Genomic DNA, 23,620 nt, shown 5'->3' on the forward strand with positions numbered 1-23,620 from the left:
TGAACAGCTTAAAGGGGTTGTCTAGTGAAGATGACCCCCACTCACACATTCAAAATATCTCTCATGGCAATAGGGCATATGGACCGGAATTGTCCTGAGAACCCAAGTAAACAGGGTTTCCGGTTTTATGGAAATATATCTTATTCATGGCTTAAAGGGGTTGTTCCGGAATAAAAAATTATCACCTATGCACACGATTGATGGGGCTAGGTGATAATTTTTGATTTTGGGACAACTCTTTTAAAGAGCTTTTCCCATTACTAACACATACTACCTTTCACAGAAAAGGTGATAAGTGTCTGATTGCAGGGGACCCTGATAATAACGAGAAAAGGGGGTCCCCGATATGATTGGAGTGGCGGTCATGCCCCCAGTGATCAGGCATCACCTATTTTGTGCATAGGTGATAAGTGATGTTCATGGAAAACCCCTTTTAATGAAAAATTATATTTTTTGGATACAATTCTCTGCATTTTCAAGATGTTTACTGTAAGTGAATAAAAGCATTCTTGTTTACATCCAAAGGCTTAAAACCTGATTCAGGTTCTGGGAATTTATTATATAAAATGTCTCTATTATTACAGTTTCTAACTAAAAAATTGCAGCAAAAATTCCATGTACTAACGTAAGTTTTTATCTAAATTTCCTGTAATTTGACTTGGTAGTCCAGAAATGTTCTACTGGCTCTTGCACACGTTGTGTAAATTCCGCAGCATAATACAGTAGCAGCAAAGTGCATCAGATTTGAACAAATCTCATAAACACGCTGTGGATAAAATCTGCAGAAAACATGTGCGGAACTTGACCTGCGCTGTGAATACTCAATCTGCAGCATGTTAATTTATCTTGAAAAATACTGCAGAATTTCTGCATGGAAATTTTGGATTAAAATTCTGTAGCATTTATGCAACGTTTGCAGATGCCCTAGCGGTCAAGCAGTTGTTCTGATATATCCGTCACAGGTTCTTTATTTACCACAATATATCATCATATGATCTCTGTTTTATCACCATTGTCTGCAACTCCTGATCCTTCCAGTTCATTAACTGGGGTTTAATATGGCGAAAAAATAAATCCACCCCAAGATCTGAAGCCAGAAGGCAAATTATGTGTAGGGTTGTCACAGTAACGACTCATGTATTGTTTCCATGGTTATTTGCAGTAGCAGCGCAGAGGATCCTGACAATTTCTATACTGTGATCAGTAGTGAGGTCATCTGGGAATATCTCATTAAAGGGGTTTTCCAGGGAGTTTTATTAATAAGAGGCAAATACAGCAGGCATTGAGGCGTAATCAAAGGAGACTGTGGACCAATAGGATGTCTCAAACCCCGGTGTACGACAGAAGTCCCGGGTTTGAGGCATCCTATTGGTCCACTGCCTCCCCAATGTCCGCTCCGTTCATTCTTTGCTTGTACTTCAATAGCAGCACGAAAAAATAAAGTGTGTGTGTGTGTGTGTGTGTGTGTGTGTGTGTACGTACGTGTACACTACCGTTCAAAAGTTTGGGGTCACCCAGACAATTTTGTGTTTTCCATGAAAACTCACACTTATATTTATCAAATGAGTTGCAAAATGACTAGAAAATATAGTCAAGACATTGACGAGGTTAGAAATAATGATTTTTATTTGAAATAATAATTTTCTCCTTCAGACTTTGCTTTCGTCTTGGAATGCTCCATTTGCAGCCATTACAGCATTGCAGACCTTTGGCATTCTAGCTGTTAATTTGCTGAGGTAATCGGGAGAAATTTTACCCCATGCTTCCAGAAGCCCCTCCCACAAGTTGGATTGGCATGATGGGCACTTCTTGCGTACCACACGGTCAAGCTGCTCCCACAACAGCTCTATGGGGTTGAGATCTGGTGACTGCGCTGGCCACTCCATTACAGATAGAATACCAGCTGCCTGCTTCTTCCCTAAATAGTTCTTGCATAATTTGGAGGTGTGCTTTGGGTCATTGTCCTGTTGTAGGATGAAATTGGCTCCAATCAAGCGCTATCCACAAGGTATGGCATGGCGTTGCAAAATGGAGTGATAGCCTTCCTTATTCAAAATCCCTTTTACCTTGTACAAATCTCCCACTTTACTAGCACCAAAGCAACCCCAGACCATCACATTACATCCACCATGCTTGACAGATGGCGTCAGGCACTCTTCCAGCATCTTTTCAGTTGTTCTGCGTCTCACAAATGTTCTTCTGTGTGATCCAAACACCTCAAACTTCGATTCGTCTGTCCATAACACTTTTTTCCAATCTCCCTGTGTCCAATGTCTGTGTGCTTTTGCCCTTATTAATCTTTTCCTTTTATTAGCCAGTCTCAGATACGGCTTTTTCTTTGCCACTCTGCCCTGAAGGCCAGCATCCCGGAGTCGCCTCTTCACTGTAGACGTTGACACTGGCGTTTTGCGGGTACTATTTAATGAAGCTGCCAGTTGAGGATCTGTGAGGCGTCTATTTCTCAAACTAGAGACTTTAATGTACTTGTCTTATTGCTCAGTTGTGCAGCGGGGCCTCCCACTTCTCTTTCTACTCTGGTTAGAGCCTGTTTGTGCTGTCCTCTGAAGGGAGTAGTACACACCGTTGTAGGAAATCTTCAGTTTATTGGCAATTTCTCACATGGAATAGCCTTCCGTTCTAAGAACAAGAATAGACTGTCGAGTTTCACATGAAAGCTCTCTTTTTCTAGCCATTTTGAGAGTTTAATCGAACCCACAAATGTAATGCTCCAGATTCTCAACTAGCTCAAAGGAAGGTCAGTTTTATAGCTCCTCTAAACAGCAAAACTGTTTCCAGCGGTGCTAATATAATTGCACAAGGGTTTTCAAGAGTTTTCTAATCATCCATTAGCCTTCTAACACAGTTAGCAAACACAATGTACCATTAGAACACTGGAGTGATGGTTGTTGGAAATGGGCCTCTATACACCTATGTAGATATTGCATTAAAAACCAGACGTTTGCAGCTAGAATAGTCATTTAGCACGTTAACAATGTATAGAGTGTATTTCTGATTAATTTAATGTTATCTTCATTGAAAAAAACGGTGCTTTTCTTTAAAAAATAAGGAAATTTCTAAGTGACCCTAAACTTTTGAACGGTTGTGTGTGTGTGTGTGTGTGTGTGTATATATATATATATATATATATATATATATATATAATCCAAAAATCAGGCAGCACTCCAAGGTATAAGCAAAGTAGAAAAAGGTGCTTTATTGGTCCATATACACACGACGTTTCAGCTCAACACAGGAGCCTTTCTCACTTGAGAAAGGCTCCTGTGTTGAGCTGAAACGTCGTGTGTATATGGACCAATAAAACACCTTTTTCTACTTTGCTTATACCTTGGAGTGCTGCCTAATTTTTGGATTCTACTACAGCAGGTTTGTTAGCCCTGACCTGGGCAGGTCGGCACCCATCCATGATTCACAAGGCTGTGCGGCTGACATTTTTTGACTTTTTTATATATATATATATATATATATATATATATATACTTTTTTTAAGTTGTGTGGATGTGATGTTCTTGTTTAGGGTATGTTCACACGGCCAAATTTCAGACGTATACGAGGCGTATTTTGCCTCGTTTTACGTCTGGAAATACGTCTCAAATACGTCGGCAAACATCTGCCCATTCATTTGAATGGGTTTGCCGACGTACTGTGCAGACGACCTGTTATTTACGCGTCGTCGTTTGACAGCTGTCAAACAACGATGCGTAAAAATACAGCCTCGTCAAAAGAAGTGCAGGACACTTCTTTGGACGTTTTTGGAGCTGTTTTCTCATAGACTCCAATGAAAACAGCTCCAAAAACGGACGTCGAAAACGGCGCGAAAAACGCAGCGAAAAATGCGAGTTGGTAAAAAAACGTCTGAAAAGCAGGGTCTGTTTTCCCTTGAAAACAGCTCTGGATTTTCAGACGTTTTTGTTGACTACGTGTGAACATACCCTTACATTCAAACATCTATACAGCACAGTCCACGGATGCACCATTTACAGACTTCAGTCTTTGTTAACATACATGTCCATAGGGTCTACCACAAACACCGCACACCCATATTGTCATGTAGATTTTAACTCAGAGATTAAGTGCAAATGAAAAAGAAGCTTAACTTTATGAATATAAAGGCTATGTAGTCTCTTTAATACAGGAGTGTGTTAAGCCCAGTCACGGCACCTTAGGTCCTTATACACAGGCCCATGATCGGACAAAACGCTCGCTCGTTTATACAGCCAATAAAACGGTCGCTAGTCGGCAGCACATCTACCGTTGTAAACAGGGAGAGGTGCTGCCACCATGATGGAAATGTCTGGGGATGAACGATCTGAGTAACTCCTTGTGAAAGGAGAAAATCAACAAACTGTCTCGTTTCACGGCACACGTTTTCACAGCCATAATAAATTTAAAGTAATGGATTTATAAAATAAATGGAAATTCGGTCTGAGATTAGAAGGGTCAGATTTATTTTTTCTTTAGGAAAAGAGCTATTCTTTTCTAGGGGCGGTATCTGGTATTGCAGGTCACTTGAAGTAAGATGAGCTGCAATACCTGACGCAGCCCATGGACAAGTGTGGTGCTGTTTATATAGTCGTTTAAGTTGGTGCATTTCGTTTTTATTTACTTGAAAACCCACAATTAAGTTGACTCAATCTGATTACTTTATTATCTTTATTTTATTCTCCCCTTTGTACTTCTTATAGGAAGTGGACCTGGCAGTGGCTCCTTTGACCATTACTGCAGTACGAGAGAATGAAATCTCTTTCACCAAACCCTTTGTGCAGACTGGGATTGGTATACTTCTCAAAAAAGAGACGCCCTCTGAAGGCTCTTACCTTTTCGGCTTCTTAAATCCTTTCAGCAAAGAATTGTGGATAGGAATCATAATCTCTTACGTGATTACCAGCCTGTGCCTTTTCCTTGTAGGAAGGTGAGAATTACTTGGAGTACTTGTTCTAGTTATTAATACAAACCTGTCAAGGACTAGTAGATGCCCAATGATGAAAGATTCAGCCCTTGTATTAGAATAAAATCAAATTTATTTCGTAATCCCCCAACTGAAATCAAGATGTTTCCGAAAACTGTCCCATTGCTTACATGTTTCGGGGCTAGAGGGTCATAGACTTTAGATACAGAGATTTGTTGGGGGGTTGTTAACATTGGACAATACCATCTTGTTAGAAGGGTCCACTGCATAACTTGAAGCTCCTGTGCCCCAATGCAAACCCTATAACGCCCCCCCCCCCTATTTACCATGTGCCGTTTATTATACTTTTGTCGCAGATGGGGCTTTGGGCCACCACAGGTACCAGCGCCCAGGTGCAACTGCTACCTCTGCACCCCCTATAGCTACGTCCCTGGTCCACTGATAAGCTGATCACAGGGTGTCCCACTGCTGAGACCTTAAGTGATTGCTTGTTATCTCTGGAAGGAGCCTGGCAGAAGTGTTAAATTTCCCTGCAGTGCCACCATAGGTGAAATATATCATTACATATAGAAATGGCTGTGCATGGGCGTTCCGGGTCCTCCAGAGGGAGAGAGTCACTCTTGTTCAAAATGGTTACTATTGTTACAAATGATTGAATGAACCCAAGATAATTTATGTATTGTAGTACATGCAAAACAGCTCTTCTCTAGTAAAAAGAAAAGATCTCTCTAGTGCCACTTTCTTATGGAGGAGGGCTATTTTACCTTCTTTAAAGGGTAACTATACTTTTGACATGTTAGAGATTTTGATCGATGGGGGCCCGAGCACTGAGACCCCCCCACCGATCGCTAAAACGAAGCAGCAGAAGCGCTCAAGTGAGCGCTGTGCCACTTAGTTTCTGATAAGACTTTCCTCAAAAAGCTGAGCGAGCGGTGCATGGACCCATAGACTTTCTATTGAGCACGTACACCGCTCCGAGGAAAGCCACTCAGAGACGAATTGGCACAGTGCTCACCGAGCGCTTCTGCAGCTTTATTTTAGCGATCGTTGGGGGTCTCTATGCTCAGACCCCCCATGGATCAAAACTTCTGTCACGTCAAACATTTTTAAAAGTTTAGTTACACCTTAACCATGGAGCGTTGCTCTAAAAACTCCCTACCACTTAGGTCTCTGCATAGAGAATCCATACATTTCGTGTAAGACCTGAATGACAGTGACTCCATGTTTTATTAGGTTAAGTCCATGTGAATGGGCTGAACCCTCCAATGAACGGAATCAGTACACTCTACTGAACAGCCTTTGGTTTGGCATGGGGGCATTTACACTGCAAGGTAAGTCACGTCTTTCACCGGGATTTACACAATTATTCAGAAGGAATGTATTATAACAAGGACTGTGCCAGGTTTTTTGCTTTCATCGTCATAAGGATGTGAATAGTTGTAGGAACCCGGCCTGAGCTGCCACCTGTAATTGTCAGCAAGCAATTTCCAAAAATTTGTTGGTCTTGATTCCCACTTAAAGGGAACCTGTCACCAGCATTTCACCTATTAAACCAGCACTACCAGGTGGTAGTGGGTGAAAAATCATTTCTATATAACCTATAATTGTCTTCTTAGTCGGCTTTGTATCTTTAGTATTCAGTTTTTTAGTGTTCCCGCACCGTATGCTAATGAACATAAGAGTCATATCTTCATTCCTCGAGTCTTTCCGCGTTTAACCCCGCCTCCTTACTTTTGATTGACAGCTCCTCGCCTTCCCCCAGCACACAGTATCCCGCGCTTGTGCATTGATATCCTCTTCTGGGGTGTGCGCAAAAAGGGAGACCGGATTATTACGATAAAAGGCATTAAATGTTTGCAGACCGTTATTTACAGTCGGATGAGGAGTTTAGGAGAGGGGATAACGGCAATGAACTTTTGATAGCAGCGGCCAGTGAGGGAGAAGTAAAGTTCAATAGGTGAAATGCTGGTGACAGGTTCCCTTTAAGTGTATGTATATAATTAATAATATATAATTATTTCAATAAATTTAGATTAATATTAGCCATGTTTTCCTTCAATGCACTCAAAACGCGTGTGCACCTTACACTATAGATGAGTCACTACATAACATTAGCGCGCTCTCTTTTATATTGTTATAGGGGTGGAACCTCAGCCAAAATCTGCGTCTGCCCGAATAATTGCTGTTATTTGGTGGCTGTTCTCCATTACGCTGCTGGCTGCATATATCGCCAGTTTTGCTTCGTATGTAACTAATGCCAAAGAACAAACGCCAAACATTCAAACATTTGATGATTTGCTGAAACAAAGTAAAATTTCGTTTGGGACATTGGCCAATTCATCCACCTTCAACTTCTTTAAGGTAACTATGTCTCTTTATTGCCACTTTCCATTTTGTATATCCACAAATACTAACAATAAGGTTCTGTTCACATTACATTTGGGCCATACAGTTGCGGTATAAACAGCAATTGTAGCCATAGGTTCAAAAACCATTTATAATAAGTTGTTGTGCCAAACAGCCTAGAGGGCTATGATTAATACAATAAAAACCAGCGCCTAGATGTAAATCAAACATATACTAAAAGGACGCGCTTGTTTGTGTATTTTCCTTTTGGTTCACATCAGTATAGCCCAGATGTGATGTGAGCTACAGAAGGTCAAGTAACGTTAGATCTACTACATCATACCATTTTTTTTAGTAACTTTATAGCATGAATATTTCATACAAAGATCAAACACGATTTTTATTAGCTGAGGATTCATAGACCGCAAAGTGATGCTTGCATCTGCCTAAAATGGGGTTTGGAACTAGGGGCGTAGCAAGAAGAGGTTACGCAAGTTAAAACCACCACCTTGTGCCCCCTTAACTATATCTGCATCCTCAGGATGCGGATACAGTTAAATACAATGGCCCGCCATATACTCTCGTAGACCAGGCAATTTCATGAAGACCAGTGGGATGTAGTGACGTCATCGAACCGTGCTGTTAAAACCGCAGGCCACTGGCCAAAAGAGGCATATGTAGCCTGAGCTATTCCTTTCATTAATGGAATGGGGATAGGCAAGTATTTTTGGGGGGCACCATTATGTAATGACACTACTACTACTACTGCTGCTGCAACTACTACTACTACTACTACTACTACTGACGGCTAGTAGTACTACTGACAACGACGGCAGCTGCTGCTGCTACTACTACTACTACTACGACTGCTGCTACTGACTACGACTGCTACTATGACGACTGCGCCGCTGCTGCTGCTACTACTACTACTACTACTACTGATGACTGCTACTACTACTACTACTACTACTGCTACTGCTACTGCTGCTGCTACTGCTGCTGCTGCTGCTGCTGCTGCTGCTGCTGCTGCTGCTACTGCTACTACGATGACGACTGCTACTGACCACTGCGGCTACTGACCACTGCGGCTACTGACCACTGCGGCTACTGACCACTGCGGCTACTGACCACTGCGGCGACTGACCACTGCGGCTACTGACTGACCACTGCTACTGACTGACCACTGCTGCTGCTCACTGCACGGCTTTTTAAAAAGTGTTCGGAGCTTAGCAGAAAGGGAAGAGCCACTCGAGGCCCGACATATTTATTATAATTAACGCCAGAAAAGATAGGTGATAAATTTATGACCGCGGAGGCCCCACCACTGGAAACCCACCAATTACAAGCACAAGTGCAGTGAGGAGGATTTTGAATGAAGCAGGTGTCCTTGTCGGCCCCATTGAATAGAGTGGCAGCACACTGCCGCTCCATTAAAAATCCTCCTGACTGCATTCATGATTGGTGGGGGTCCCAGTGATCATACTTTTAGCACTTATCCTTATACTTTTAGCACTTAGCATTGTTGCCTGTTCGTGTGAAACTGGCACGGTCTAATTGATTTCCTGTCAAATTCAGATAGGCCCCCTGGCTGCCATGACAACCATCAGAACAGCACAGTCACATCGTGGTGTTGCCTATAGTGAAACAGAGGGCGTTCTGTGTGTATGTATGTATGTATGTATATATATATATATATATATATATATATATAATGTGTATGTGTAATGCCGCAATCGCTATTGATTCGGCATTTAAGAGGTTGTACAGCCAGGATTGGAGTTCATTCCGATCCTGACTGTTGCATTGTAGTGTCGGTACCTGCTGCTGGCACGGGCACAGCTTCAGTGCCCATACCATTACTGCAACGTAACTGTATGTCGAGGTGTGGGAAGTTAGTACTCACCATGACGTACAGGTACGCATAAAGGTTAAACGTGCAATTTTTCAGTGAAGAATAGGGGCACATCATAAAAAAGACACGGTATAGTCAATGGGAGATACAGTTGCACACATCTGGAACATTTCCTGGAGTTTATGCGGAACGTTAAAAGGGGGTTGGCCGAGATTTTAATAAATTCCAGTAGACGCAGGAAATGTTCAAACTTAAAAAAACAAAAATACTTCTCCGGTTAGGCCTCATTCGTGTGCGTGCGTGCGCTTTGTGAGGGGAATGCGTTATTCACGCAATCGCAAAGCACATTTTTTTTATTATTTTCAACTGAATTGATGCGCTAATCACGCACCGCACGTGCATCCGTGTGCGGTGCGTGGTTTTCACACACACATTGACTTCAATGGGCGTGTAGGTGCGTGATAACGCACCAATATAGGACATGTAGTGAGTTTCACACAGTGGAATGGGTCCGTGTGCTGTGCTTTGTTTCAACGCACAGCACATGGACGTGATTTACACTCGTGTGAATGGTGCCTTGATCCGCCAATGCTCCGGTGTTTATTTTCCTTGAGCGATCACATGCCATGTGCTCACTTGACCGCTGCAGCGAATTACCAGCCTGAATGGTCATGTGCCGCACATGCTAGCATTACCGCTGAGACCAGTGATTTTTATTTTATAACATTTCCTGCATCTACTGTAGTTTCTTAAACTCACAAAAAAACCTTTAATATGAAACAGTCTGAACTGAGTCTTAACCGTATGCAGTAAACGCCCCCTTGTGGTGGCTGCATGCAGAATTTTATCATTACACGTGGTAGCTATGCAATAGGTTTTAAGCCCTGCCTTAGAAAATGAAGCACCCTCTACTATAAAAAATAAAGAAATGAATCCGCACACAATATTGGATCTAACAAACTATCACTTTAACAGGTGGAGATCTGTTTTGGGAATATTATATTAGGGAATCGCTATTTATGCAATTATTTTATATATTCCCAAAACAATTATGGCAACAGGTTCTGCTGACAAGTGTCCTAACTCTTTTAAGCAGTCTAGTAGTAGGATTACAAGCTGCTATCATAGCAAAAGTAATACCACAAACCCTCTTGTCCCTTTTATATAGAATTCTAAGAACCCAACGTTCCGGATGATTTATGAATATATGGATAAAAGAAAAGACGAAGTACTTGTGAAGTCTTTTTCTGAAGGAGTCCAAAGAGTGAGAGAGTCAAACTACGCCTTCCTGGGAGAGTCCATCAGCCAAGACTTTGTTGTGGCCAAACATTGTGACCTTGTTCGTATTCCGGAAATTATTGCAGGCAGAGGTTATGGCATCGCGGCCTCATTAGGTATTCCTATATCTGTTTTATTAATTTTTGGCCCCCTATATTTTGAATGGCAAAGAAATTATTTATCCCTGCTCATTTCGAAAACTCCTAAGCTGCCCATACACATTACACACAATGTTGGGGATAGTTGTCAGAAGTAAGGAGGATCAGGCATGTTGAATTTCAAAATGCCAAATCATTGGTGAGATAAGTCGCTACCATGTGTCTGACAGCAGCTTTTCTCCCTATTGAATAAACATGCACGCTCGGCCCAACTTGCATGTTTATGGTGAGGTCGGGGGAGGTGGCTGTCTTGTGTATGGCCAACGTTACGCTTGTATGAATTGCATTAATATTAGGCTTGACGTGGCATACCGCCCCAACCTGCCCTATGTACTAAACCAGGGAGTGGAGAACAGTAATCCAATAATGGTCTATAGATGCTGCTAGAAATGGTACCAAGCTGATCAAACGTGCAGACTGTGCCCATTCAGAATGCCAGGCATCGTGTAAACATATGGAGCCTTTCATGACCATAACATGAATTATGGAAATTAATTATTACAAGATTCTGCCCTAAAGGGGTTGTGTCACGACAGACAATTATGGCATCTCCGCAGGATATGCCATAAATATCTGATAGATGCTGGTTCTACCTCTCGGATCTGCACTGATCTCCTGAACAGGGGGTCCATGATTAAGCTGCAACTGGCCTACGCAACCAGGACAGGTTTTCATGAAACAGCCGAGATACACTGTTTCCATAACCCCCGTTCACTTCTATGGGAGTTACAGAAACAGCATAGCTCAGCTTTTTCCAGAAATACCTGTCCTGCTGTGCACTGACCCTCTGCCTGCAGCAGCCGCCTCACCTGAGGTATGTGGATATACCATGTCTGTCATTGTAAATACTTGTATTCTCCATAAAACAATCTCATCCAGGGGCATCTTTTCTTAGAACTCTGCATTCCTCTGTTATTCCTCCTGGAAATGGATGAATAAATTGACAACTGGGTGTGTCCATACAGTATCAAACACTGCAGGACCATGCCTCTTTGGCTTTTTATAACAATTCTGGGAGACTTCTTTTTTTATTGAGAATAATATAAACTGTTAATTTACCGTGTCTTCAGCATGTTGGGAGCTGTAGTTTTCTAACCGCTGGAGAGGCATAGTTTGGAGATCTGTGCCATAACATATGTTAATCTTTATTTATATATATATATATATATATTGCTTGCAGACTCGCCACTCATCAGACCTCTATCAATCGCAATTCTGGAACAATTTGAATCCGGTAATCTGGAGTATCTGCGTCAGAAGTGGTGGGAAAACACATGTACAGCAGAAGAAGCGCACGCAGACTGGGTGCCTATACAACCCCATACACTGGGTGGAATCTTCCTCATTCTGGGCATTGGTCTGGCACTAGCATTGATGGTCTCATTTATTGAGGTGGTGTGTAAATCAAAGAGCAAGGCGGCTCAACAGAAGGTAAAACACATTTCCTTTTCTCTTGCTGATCCCGATTGATTTGATAACAAAAAAAAAAAATGAGTTTTATGGTGGGGGGAGCAAGCAGACTTTCATACCCTCCCCATTTCATATAAATGTCAATAGCGCTGCAGTCTCCCCTACAGTTCCACATTGTGTCCTACAGTGTTTCCCATGCTCTGACTCTGTGGGGGGCTCACACTGCTCCGTTATTCTCTCACTCGTCCCCAATATTCCCATGTTACAGAGCGCGGGATTGGAATATCTGGGAGAATGACTGCAGAGTAAAAATCAAAAATTGTTTGCAGTGAATAAATGCCATTTGCTATTTAAACCGATGAGGCCGTCATTATTCTTTTTTTCTTTTTAGAAAACAGTGTATAATGTGAATATGAACAAGCCAAATCTGTCAGGCCTGGACTGATGGCTTTGGTGAACGCTGGTCTGAGATTCTGGATCCACCGGTTATCGATCTCATCTAATTCCATGAACTTATATGTGATAGATAACAGGTGGATCTGCCTGTCAGAGACACCGGAGCAGTTTTTACCAGAGCCGTCAGTACTGCAGACCTGACCGTTTTGGCTTAGACACTGAATCTTGCTGTCTATGTATACAGGCTACATAAAAGCTGTAACTCAGCAAAGTTGTTCAATCACATATACACCGTTTTATATATATAAAAATGACTTCAAAAGGTTTACATAGCCTTGAAAATCAGAAATAGTATATGTGTCTCTCTCTCTCTCTCCCCCCCCCCCCCCCTCCTGACTACGTCGCTGCGCCACCTGCAGGGTGCTTAGCCATGTTAAGAAATAATTACTATAAATTACATGTATGTACATTCCCCGTGAAATATTGCTATATATCATTTTAAATTGACAAAGTCTATAGTGAAGATTCGAGTGGAATCCATATTCTGCTGAGTTCATGTGGTGACAAGCCTTGTAGAACCATATACCTCCCTTCATTCTGCATGTAATATTGAGGGACCAAGCTATATCCTAGAAAAAAAAATTATGATCAGAGCTATCAAAAATTGACTATATATATATATATATATATTTATTTATACCATAAAATACATGTTTATTTTTCCATATTTATCTGTCACATGTGGGGACATCAAGTGACTAAACAGACTTCATTGAAAATCTATCTTCCCGACCTTCCCTACTCCACATTTGACCCCCGCGTAATAGTTCTAGAATCTTGATTGAACTGAACTTTTACCTTCACTTTATTCATCATCCATTGCCTTTGTCATTGCAGAAATCCTGCTGTTCTGCGTTCTCTGAAGAAATAGGTCAGCGGTTTGGAAGGACAGAAAATCAGGAGAGTCTGGAAAAGGTGCAACCGTAAGATCGCCGCTGGTTGGGATACGAGAACATCCGGTAGTGCCGTGTACATTTACAGTTAATAATCTGCTTGCTGTAGTGGTGCCTTTCTGTTCTAGTGCATTGACCCGTCATGAATATGGTGCTCCGGAAAGAGATTATTTTTATTTTTTTTTATATGTAAAAGTTGCTTTTGTTTTTAAAACATGTATGTAGTATATAGTCTTTTCTCCCCAGAGATAATTGGAACTGCCTATAAAAGCTGTAATACTTACATATTAATCTGGGTCTGTTAAATTGAGGTCAGTAATGTAAAATGGTATATAAAAAAAAATAAAAAAATATATATATATATATATACACATATACTAAAAGTGGCGGCTAGAGCAACCACTGCTTGTCCATAGTCGCTAAGTAGATAGGGACCCAATTTTTAGCATTCAAGCCCTATTACCCCAGAACGACATCAATCATGATTCTGTGGTCTAGCTGTTCAATTCTTAGCTGCAACTAAACCAACAATGGTCTGTTTCTCACCTGGGCTGCGTCTACACAACGATTTAGAAGCGAAATCCAATATTGTGGATGATCATGTTGTCCATGCATAATCCAGTGACTTAAAAATAGGTCTGATGTTGCTTTTATATAGACGTCTAACAGTTGTATATCAGGGCCCTGTATTCCCAATGATCTATAATCAAGCGACGAATATCAGAGAGAAGACCTGAATTCTTAGATTTATATCTCAAGCTGTTCACCTACTCAGACGCCTCAAGTCATATTTACAAGTACTGAAGATAACTTTAGGGAGACACAGGGAATGGAAGGTCAATAAAGTGTCTTCCGCCCTGTAAGGGTATGTGCACACGATGAGAGGCTTTTACGTCTGAAAAGACAGACTGTTTTCAGGAGAAAACAGCTGCGTCGTTTCAGACGTAAAAGCTCCTCGCATTATGCGAGGCGTCGGTGACGCTCGTAAATCTTGAGCTGCTCTTCATTGACTTCAATGAAGAACGGCTCAAATTACGTTGCAAAGAAGTGTCCTGCACTTCTTTGCCGAGGCAGTCAATTTGACAACTGTCAAACGACGACGCGTAAACGACAATGCGTAAATGACAGGTCGTCTGCACAGTACGTCGGCAAACCCAATCAAATGAATGGGCAGATGTTTGCCGACGTATTGTAGCCCTATTTTCAGGCGTAAAACGAGGCATAATATGTCTCGTTTACGCCTGAAAATAGGTCTTGTGAACCCAGCCTTAGTGTGACATGTCCAGTATCTGGACAAAAGCAGATATGCTGGGCTCAAGTGACTGACTAGGCAGCACCTCAAGACATCGGCCGCCCTTACTGTCACCTACCACATTAGAAGACATTTAAACTCGCCTGATCTAATGGGTAGAGTGCCCTCTGAGCAGATGTCAGTTAACACAAGGATGGGCCAATCCTTTGTTCACATGGGGATTAAGCCACTGCCAGAGGGGTCTGGCAACATCTTGTTCCCCCTACCCATTAAAATAAACTTGCACGCTTGGACCAGCGTACGTTTTTATGGGGTAGTTGTGATAAATAGCTGTTGGCAGCTACTTTTCTGTCTGGGCAGCTTCTCTCCCTCCTACAGAGATGGTGTAAGACATCCGCCAGACTTTAGAGCACCTGGTCAGTAAGCCGCCATTTCTCACTGTCTAATGTAAAATGAAGGGTTAATCTTAGATTTTCCAATATCCAGCTCTTTAGATGATTATTACCTCCACCTAGCCAGATTCTTGACCAGACTGGCCCAATGTGACTGTCACACCTGCTCACTTCCAAGACAATTATTTAGCTTTGAAAAATGTAAAAAAAAAAAAAAAGAAATCTAGCCTGAGATATTCAATCTTACAATCTAGAATTAATAAAGAAGGTTTCGGAGTATTATTGTGTAAGGGCCGGTTCACATCAGCGTTGGCTTTCTGTTGAGGGATTCCGTGGGAGGTTTCAGTCATGGAACCCCGCAACGGAAAGTCAAACTGAAACCGCAGCTTCCGTTTGCATCACCATTGATATCAATGGTGACGGAAACATTGCTAATGGTTTCCGTTTCTCACCGTTCCGGCCGGTTTCCGTTTTTGTGGCGGAATCAATAATTTGGTTACGCTGCAACCAAATTATTGAACGCTTAAATTTTGATACTGTGACTGAATACTTTTTATACATTACCCTCAATACGCCTAACAGGCATGCAGTAAGTGAATAGAATATTCTGCAAAACAATGACCTTCGATTAACATTAGATATTGCTCTTTGGTTTGTGAAGTTAATCTGCAAAATGCTGAACTCCTATCAAGTGTTACTTAAAGAAAGATTAAGAGCGAGAAAAGTATTAAAGTGAACCTGGCAGGAATGCAACAGACTACAATCTGCATAAGACTTATAAGGTGGTGGCACAACGTATGGCCCTTTAATAACCAGCGGGAGCAAACGGTCCCTCCTATAGCAATCTTGACTGGTATCTTTTAAATGCTGTACTTCATAGTGATCCTGTGTGATAACATACAAAGGCAGCTACTAACAAATATACTGGATCTGTAGAGAGAATGTGGTTTTTATTGAGTTACGATATGTTAACCCGTGGTTCAGTTCACAAACTGTGATTGCCATATGTGAAGTTTTTGGTCTCAAGGCCATCCAAAAATATCTGGTGTTCAATGAGAGCCTATGTATACAGAGCGCGGATGTATTCGAACATTTATCGGTTGACATGCTATAGAAATTCTCTAAATAAACGTGAAAAATGATAAAGTATTAACAATTCTGTTGTCTGTTTTAATAACTGGTTTTAAGTTCTTACCCGAACAATATGCATAGAGCTGTGGTTTTACGTAACACATGAATCTGGACCGTCCTTTAGCGCATACGTGTAAGATGAACGTCGGCTGAACTTGCCGATTTCAGCCAATCATCTCACGTGTATAGGGGCGTCCTGATGTCAAAGGAAAAAAGGATCGGGCATGTTGAATTTCAAAATCAATTGTGACGTCACACTGAACCGTGTCCTCCCGTCTCTCCATCCATTATAGATGGTGGGGTGGGGGGGGGGGGGGGTATAGATTTTAACATGTCAGATCCTCTGCTTCAATGGGGGAGAAGTTGCTGCCTGAGATGTCTAGCGGCGGTTTATTTCCTCTCCTCATTGAAATAAAGCATAGTCAGCCGAGCCAGCATGTATATGGTGGAGTCAGCAGAAGTAAGAGTCTGCGGTGACTATAGTTTAAGTATACGAAAATAACCGTATTACTTACCTATACGCATAGGATCTTCTGTCCTTATGGACACCGTTAGGAGGAACTTTGAAAAACATTTGGATGGAGTTACCATTAAATTCAGTTCCAGACGAAGATCTTAGGCTGGGTTCACACGACCTATTTTCAGACGTAAACGAGGCGTATTATGCCTCGTTTTACGTCTGAAAATACGGCTACAATACGTCGGAAAACATCTGCCCATTCATTTGAATGGGTTTGCCGACGTACTGTGCCGACTTCTTTAGATAAAGATTGGCGTGTGAAAAGTCCAGTCTTAATAAATTAGGCGAATCTTTCTCCAACTTCATTGAGAGGCGCGCACCTCTCTGGTTGTTCGTGCGCTATAACCTGGAGTAGATTTGCTCTTTAAAATTGACCCCACCATACGGGTCGCTGTGATAATTCTATGGGTGCGTCAGTATAAATGCTCAAACTTTCTGGGCATATATGCCGACAATGCACCCACAGACATGGTGTGAATTTAGCCTTCGTAATAGATATTAAGTATTTTGGGTGGAATTACCTCTTATCCTGGGCCTAATAAAAAAAATTAAAATTAAATTTCTGTTTGTATTCAAATCACTGTGCACCTCCCAATCTCCAGCTTTTCTTATAAGATATTGATGTAAAACTATTCAGGGCCTTATATAAAAATGGACATAGAAATAGCATTAAAGGGTCATATATATAATTTAAATTTATTTATATATTTATATGGACACATTGTCCCTTTGATCTCAGCACAAACGCACAATATAAATACAGCAGTGCCCCCCTCCCCCAATCCCTGTAATAAAAATACATTCTATACAATCAAATAAAACTAGTGCTGAGGAATGGGTTGAGGTGAGCCAGTCATCCGCCTCATTTGGGTGGAGTCTCGTACTTGAAAACAACGCTAAATATTTTGCCCCCCAGTCTCTCCGCCAGCCAGGAATTCTTGATGACCGCCAGTTTCAGGCTTTCGCACTGCAGGACTGCATAGTAGTTGGTGTGAATGGCTCGGCCCATCCCTTCAATGATGACCAGGTCAGTGCTTCTCTCTTTAACCAGCATGGCAAGGCTTTTGTCTAAGCGGCTGTAGACATAAATGTGTAAAACTATCATTGCCAGGAGGATGCAAGCGGCAGGTTCTATCAACTAATAATGATGCATTCTGGGGGGGGGGGGGATGGAAATTCTGTATACTTGTTATATGGCAGGATTCTGTCTCAAGGATAATGCGATTTCATCTGATTCCATGTGTCTTCCTATTGGTAAACGCCTGTCATAAGAGGTAGTTGATTAAAGGCTATGTCCACCTTTGAAAGTGTTTTCTTTATTTTTTTTCTAAAAATGTCAGGCGGTGTGTCTGGTGCAACTTTCAAATTTTGTTTTTCTTAAACATTATTTTATGTATACAGATCAGCTGTATTGTTCACGAAGACCTGGGTCCTGCGTGTGTTATGAACCAAAATGTGATAGATGACAGGTGGCTCCTTCATGTCCGAGACACGCAGGACCCGCTGATACTGAACCCGTCAGTCCCACAGACTCAAACGATCCAGCCGCTTGGTATTCTCTATACAGATCTGCTGTATCTCAAAGTACAAATAATTTTTAATAAAAACGGATTTGAAAGTTGCACCAAATAGACATTTTTATAAAACTCAAAAAAAAAAAAAACTTTCAAAAGGTTTACATAGTTTTTAATCTTGTGCAAATTGTGCCAAATTTGTCAAGATGGTGATTTTTTTTACATAATACATTTTGCCTAACTGCATATTCGACACTTTTTGCACCAGTCCATAATATATATTTGGTGCAACCATGGTGAGTTGTTTAGCCCAAGCCTTTTTGATGCATCTTTTTTAAATCGGATATGTCGCAAATAAAGATTGACAGTAAAACAAAAAAACTCCTAAATATGGCAGACATCACTTTATGTTTAAAACATTTTTTTATATATATATATATATATATATATATAGAATTTAATGCACATTACACAATTTTTCCTGCCGCATTTGTTTGGTCTCATTTTGTAGAAAACACGAAAAATTAATCTAGACTCACCTAAGATCTAAACAAGGGGAACTTGAGCCCGTTTGTACCAATATCAACTTCTCACCATGCAATGCAGACCTAAAGGAAATTAAAATACATACGTAAAAAAGTTTTTTTCAACTTGTACATTGAGCGAATCTGAGCCATAAATACAGCCATGTAAACAGTAGTGGTGTGTCAATGCTTACCCCCTTCTCACCCTGTCTGAACGGCAACAGCTACAATGCCCCCAATGCTAGCTACAATGCCCCCAATGCTGGCTACAATGCCCCCATAACAGTGCTCCATGCTACTGCACCACTGGTCATTTTTCTGGTAATGAGTGTCCCCCTGAAAAAGACTTTATATTTATGTGATGGTCATTTAAGAATTTACTGATATAAATGGATAGATTTGGGTTATCGGGTCAGGGATAGCGTTTCTTGGAGGGGGTACATTGTGTGTATATTGGATTAAATGTATTTTGTTTTTTTCTATTATATTTTTATTAAGGTCAGTTCCTCAAAGGGCAGAAAAGACTGTTGGGTGACTTATTTTTCTTCACTCTACTTTTACCACTGTAGCAGCCCGTTACAAGGGAAATGAGCCCTGTTAGTGTCACTATTGGGGGTTGTGCTGGGTCTAGTTAGACCGAACAGCAGCCTCTTAATAATGGCATCCCAGCAATTCAGTAACCAATTACTTCACAGGGACCGAAAGTAGCAGCAGTGCCACTGCCCCTATTCTATACACAGCGATCATTGAGTGCTGTAAGAAGCTGGGACAGGGTCCCTGCGCAGGGCGGCGTGCTGACATCACCGCATCACAGTGGCCCATGCATGTGTCCTGTCTGGGGGCTGTGGAGTGCTCCGTCCTCTGCGGGAACGGGGCTAGGTAGGTACACTTTTTTTTGTGGGGGGGGGGGGGGGTGTGTCTGTATACACAAAGGGGGAGGGCGGTGTATGTGGTGCTATCTACAAGTCGGGGCAGATGTGGTGAGGTGCTATCAACAAGGGGAGGGCTGTATTGGTCTCATAATGCTTTGGGGGCATATGCTTTGGGTCTTGCAACAGTCCTGGATGCGCTAGAGATCGGCGATTCAGTTCTCTGCACATTGCCTTCTGAATTGGCTGCATTATTGATACAGTAATTCAGCATTTGGGGCTCCACTTTTAACTTTGCCTAAAAACCGGCCCTGCATTTAGACTCACTGTATGATTGTATCCATGTCTGCAATCCGCTCTGTGACGATTCGAGATTCATTGTAGGTGACATCATTTAAAGCAGGTCCTGAATTACATGCCAGGATGACCTGCAAAAGCAACTCAAACTTAGTTTTTGACATAAACGTAGACAAGGCATGCAAAAGATCTATAGACGATGGGCCATGTTACAATAGTCACCAATAGATGAAATAAGAATTAGTCACAAAGCGATGGCCAAGATTCTTTCTACCAATGCTCCCAATTCTAATGGCATTCACTACGCAAAGCAGGTTGGATGTTTTACGCAGGAGTTTACCAAAAACCTAGTGCTACAAATGACGCCCGGTGAAACCCAACCATCAAGTAGTCTCCAAACATCAGGTAATTCTCGGTTCCTGATCCTTCCGTGTACGGTTTATAGACAGGGGTCAATCCAGAAAACACAACGGGAGTACTGTACCTCTGTACCTCGGGAGAGCAGTTCTCGGACAAATGGAAAAACTCCCAGAATGATGTCAATGCCACTGTTGTCCACAAATATTAAGGCACATTTATGTGGAGGACCCTGAAAAACAGAACATGCAAACTTCATCTAATAATTCATCCTCACAGTTCACATACATTCCCACTAGGCTTTGAATGGAGATCCAAAGATTGCACCTTATTCCACATCCTGTAGTGTGGCCCCAATTTCAAAGCATTATATGAGAACGGCTTCTGGGCCGCCGTAACCAGCAGTAAACTATCTGGTGCACATTTGGGAGTCGCCAGAGATAAAGCAGCGAATTTTATATAAGAGCGTTGGCGATATTAGTATCAGAGAAAGTCCGCACGTAGCGTATATCCTGCGATGGATTGTATTGGGGAAAACTCGCAGCGCAGTAATGTCCTCCACACGCTGTGTACCAAGTAGAATCGTTGAGGGTTTGAGAGGGCGTTGTACACAAAACAGCTGTTGCCTGACACTTGTCTTAATCTCCCCCCTGTTTTTTTTCCCCAAGCATTAAAGAATTTTCTATGGCAGACTGGCTTTTATTCTCTCTACTTGCATCGTGCTATATATGATGTTACCTCCGATGCCCAGAACCGCCCTAGACTTTGCCCACAGAGTCAAAACAGGGTCTGTGGTATGTGTACTGCCGAATGTCCGGAGGACTACTGGTCACAGCAATGTTGACTGATTTTCTTGAGTATTGCTACATTTCTGTTGGGGGTTTTCCCTATTGAATGTAATGGGGAGGTAAAAGCTGCACCAAATTGCAGATGTAGCGTTTTTGTGGCAGAAAACCTATGATTCCGCTGCAAGAATGGCAACTCCCCCAAATGATATTTACCCAGATCTCTCTGCTTCTGCGTCCAGTCCCGCCTCCCGGAATGACGTTTTATCCCATGTGACTGCTGCATCCAATCACGGGCTGAAATGTCATCCCTGGAGGCTGGGCTGCAGGAAGTGTGAGGGAGGCGTCTTCATGGGCAGGTATAGGTCACTTTTGAACCTGCTGTGTTTGCAGCGGACCTTTTGGCCAAAAAGTGTCTCCACAATTTTGAGTGGTTTTTTGTTTGGAATTCCCTATGGGCTCCAGGAGGTATCTGTACGCAGCTTATCTCCCCCCCCCTGTGTGCACACAGGCTTCTAGTGTGTAAAGACCCACATTGGTTATTCCCTCACGTGTGTGTGTGTGTGTGTGTCAAAGTCAAACAGTGGACAGTGATAAGATCCCTACCTTCAACCTTTCGATCCAAGCAGAATAGGTGTCCACAAGCCACGGTCTAGCTGTTGGAAAAGGATCAAAAAAGAGAACATGACATGTACAAGTAACTTCAAACCACAAGCTGCATTGACAGTCTGTGTGAGAGCGGTGTGCTTTGTGGCAAAGCGCAGATCAGATCTCATCCCTGGAAAGTCTTATTGTAAAATTGGGCAAATAATTCCTGATTGAGTCACCTGTTTGCTTTGTGTGTAAAATGTGTTTTGTCGTAGGGATCAATGGAGGTGCCGTGAAATGGTAAAAATGGGGCTATTTTCAAAGACAAGGTTTAGTGTGATTTAGCGTATTTTTGAATCCTGGCTTGGTATTTTCCCAATGGCTAATGTGTTTATGTTGCATTTGGCTCTGCCTAGTGGTGGCTTAGCAGCCTCTTTTTGGGTGAACAGGTGATTTGTGGGCATGGTTTTCTGATCTGTATAGCCTCATATTGGGCTGCTGCACTCCTGGTGAGCTTGCTCATTAAGTGGCTTGTTCGATAAGTGGAGTTAAAAAGCTGGAGTTAATCAGGGGAATTACGGGAGCCCCTACAGGAAAGGCACTTCATCTTCACACAAAACAAGGGATGCACAACCACCAAGAAACGGTGAGCCTGCATACACGGGTTCCACAGCAAACTACCAACAATACGCATACACTAATGGAGCAGGAGATAAAGGGCCAATAACTTAGCATGGTGTTCATCTGGAAGCTCACAGAGATCGGGAGAAGCTTGCTGCACACTGAGCAACCACTTAGTGGTCTCGACCTGGAGGGTCAAGACATAGGTCAGTAGAAAGGGGGCCAAGAAAACAAAGGGAAATCCGGGGGTGATCTTCCAAGCAAAATTGCAACGGTGGGTGATGATGCAAGGGTGTCAGTCAGACAAATGACACCTACAATGGAGACTGATCTCCCTAACAGCCGGGAGAACAGCCCAGCTAATACTCTACAGGATGGTCAGGCAGGTAAGACAAGACTATTGATAGTTGAAGGGGATTCAATAATCAGGAAGACAGAGAAAAAATGGTCACCAATACAAGCAAATGGTTTGCCGTCTCCCTGGTGCCAGGATTCAGAACACATGATGGAAAAAATACTGGGAGGGGCTGGTGGTCACACAACTGCCATGGTCCATGGAGGTACCAACAACATAATAAATGGGAGGGGGAGGAGCCAGAAGACAAAAACAAAGACTAAAACAGCAAACAAGCTGAAGGGAAGGTCCTCAAAGGTTGTATTCTCAGGAATACTGCCTGGGCCATGCGCTTAAGTCTGGGTGTAGAGGAGAAGGATTTGGGTTCCTAGAGCACTGGGCTGACTTTTCAGTGGGGTACAAACTGTATTCTGCAGATAATTGGATCCTAAATGGAAGGGGGCCCGCTGTGCTGGGGGAGAGAATTCTAGCTGGTGAGACGGAGTATTTAAACTAGGGCTGAGGAGGGAGGCCAATGTAGAAAATAAAGGGGTAGTTAGGTTAGAGAGGGGTCAGACTATATTGGTGGGGGAGAAACAGACTGTGGGGAGAGGACTAGGCAACAAGATAAGGAGATCCTTTTGTTACAAAACAGCAATCAAATAAAAACAAATGCACTAATGTCAATGAATCACTTTTCAGATAATGAAAGTGAAAAACTCAAAGGCAAGTTAAAGTGTATGTTCACAAATGGCAGAAGTCTAGCTAACACAATGGGGGAGCTAAAGGCCTTGGTACTGGAAAAAAATAGAGATATAGTTGGTGTTGCTGAAACATGGCTGGACTGTAAATCAACAGGGTTTTACACGGTTTCGTAAAGACGGCAAATAGGAAAGGCGGTGGTGTATGTCTGTATGTGAGAAGCAATATGAAGGCGAGTGTGAATGAGACAGAGGGTGAAGATTGTGAGGAGGTTGAAACCTTGTGGGTGGAATTACAAAGGGAAAAATTACTTTTGGTGTAATCTATAGACCCCCCCCCCCCCAATATAACGGAGGAGATGGAAGGTCAGCTATAGAAACAGATGGAGCGGGCTGCACAGGCGGGTACTGTAGT

The 23,620-nt window shown here is 42.3% G+C and overlaps 2 protein-coding genes across 5 annotated transcripts in view; one reads left to right on the forward strand and one right to left on the reverse strand.

Moving 5' to 3' along the window:
* LOC142661935 (putative glutamate receptor) overlaps positions 1 to 16,120 on the forward strand; it is a 31,027-nt gene extending 14,907 nt beyond the window's left edge. For all 3 annotated transcript variants that reach the window (XM_075839660.1, XM_075839659.1, XM_075839658.1), the window contains 6 exons: positions 4,704 to 4,930; positions 6,161 to 6,258; positions 7,068 to 7,288; positions 10,294 to 10,519; positions 11,742 to 11,992; positions 13,265 to 16,120. In XM_075839660.1, the coding sequence (XP_075695775.1) occupies positions 4,704 to 4,930; positions 6,161 to 6,258; positions 7,068 to 7,288; positions 10,294 to 10,519; positions 11,742 to 11,992; positions 13,265 to 13,354 (1,113 nt within the window). In that variant the 3' untranslated portion in view covers positions 13,355 to 16,120. The remainder of the gene's footprint in view (positions 1 to 4,703; positions 4,931 to 6,160; positions 6,259 to 7,067; positions 7,289 to 10,293; positions 10,520 to 11,741; positions 11,993 to 13,264) is intronic.
* Positions 16,121 to 17,304: 1,184 nt separating this feature from the next.
* PANK4 (pantothenate kinase 4 (inactive)) overlaps positions 17,305 to 23,620 on the reverse strand; it is a 37,433-nt gene continuing 31,117 nt past the window's right edge. For both annotated transcript variants that reach the window (XM_075839663.1, XM_075839664.1), the window contains exons 15-19: positions 21,568 to 21,617; positions 20,304 to 20,408; positions 19,850 to 19,950; positions 18,669 to 18,737; positions 17,305 to 17,691 (exon numbers count right to left, since the gene is read on the reverse strand). In XM_075839663.1, the coding sequence (XP_075695778.1) occupies positions 17,478 to 17,691; positions 18,669 to 18,737; positions 19,850 to 19,950; positions 20,304 to 20,408; positions 21,568 to 21,617 (539 nt within the window). In that variant the 3' untranslated portion in view covers positions 17,305 to 17,477. The remainder of the gene's footprint in view (positions 17,692 to 18,668; positions 18,738 to 19,849; positions 19,951 to 20,303; positions 20,409 to 21,567; positions 21,618 to 23,620) is intronic.

The sequence above is a fragment of the Rhinoderma darwinii genome, chromosome 10, assembly GCF_050947455.1.
Source record: "Rhinoderma darwinii isolate aRhiDar2 chromosome 10, aRhiDar2.hap1, whole genome shotgun sequence".
In the NCBI taxonomy this organism is placed as follows: Eukaryota; Metazoa; Chordata; class Amphibia; order Anura; family Rhinodermatidae; genus Rhinoderma; species Rhinoderma darwinii.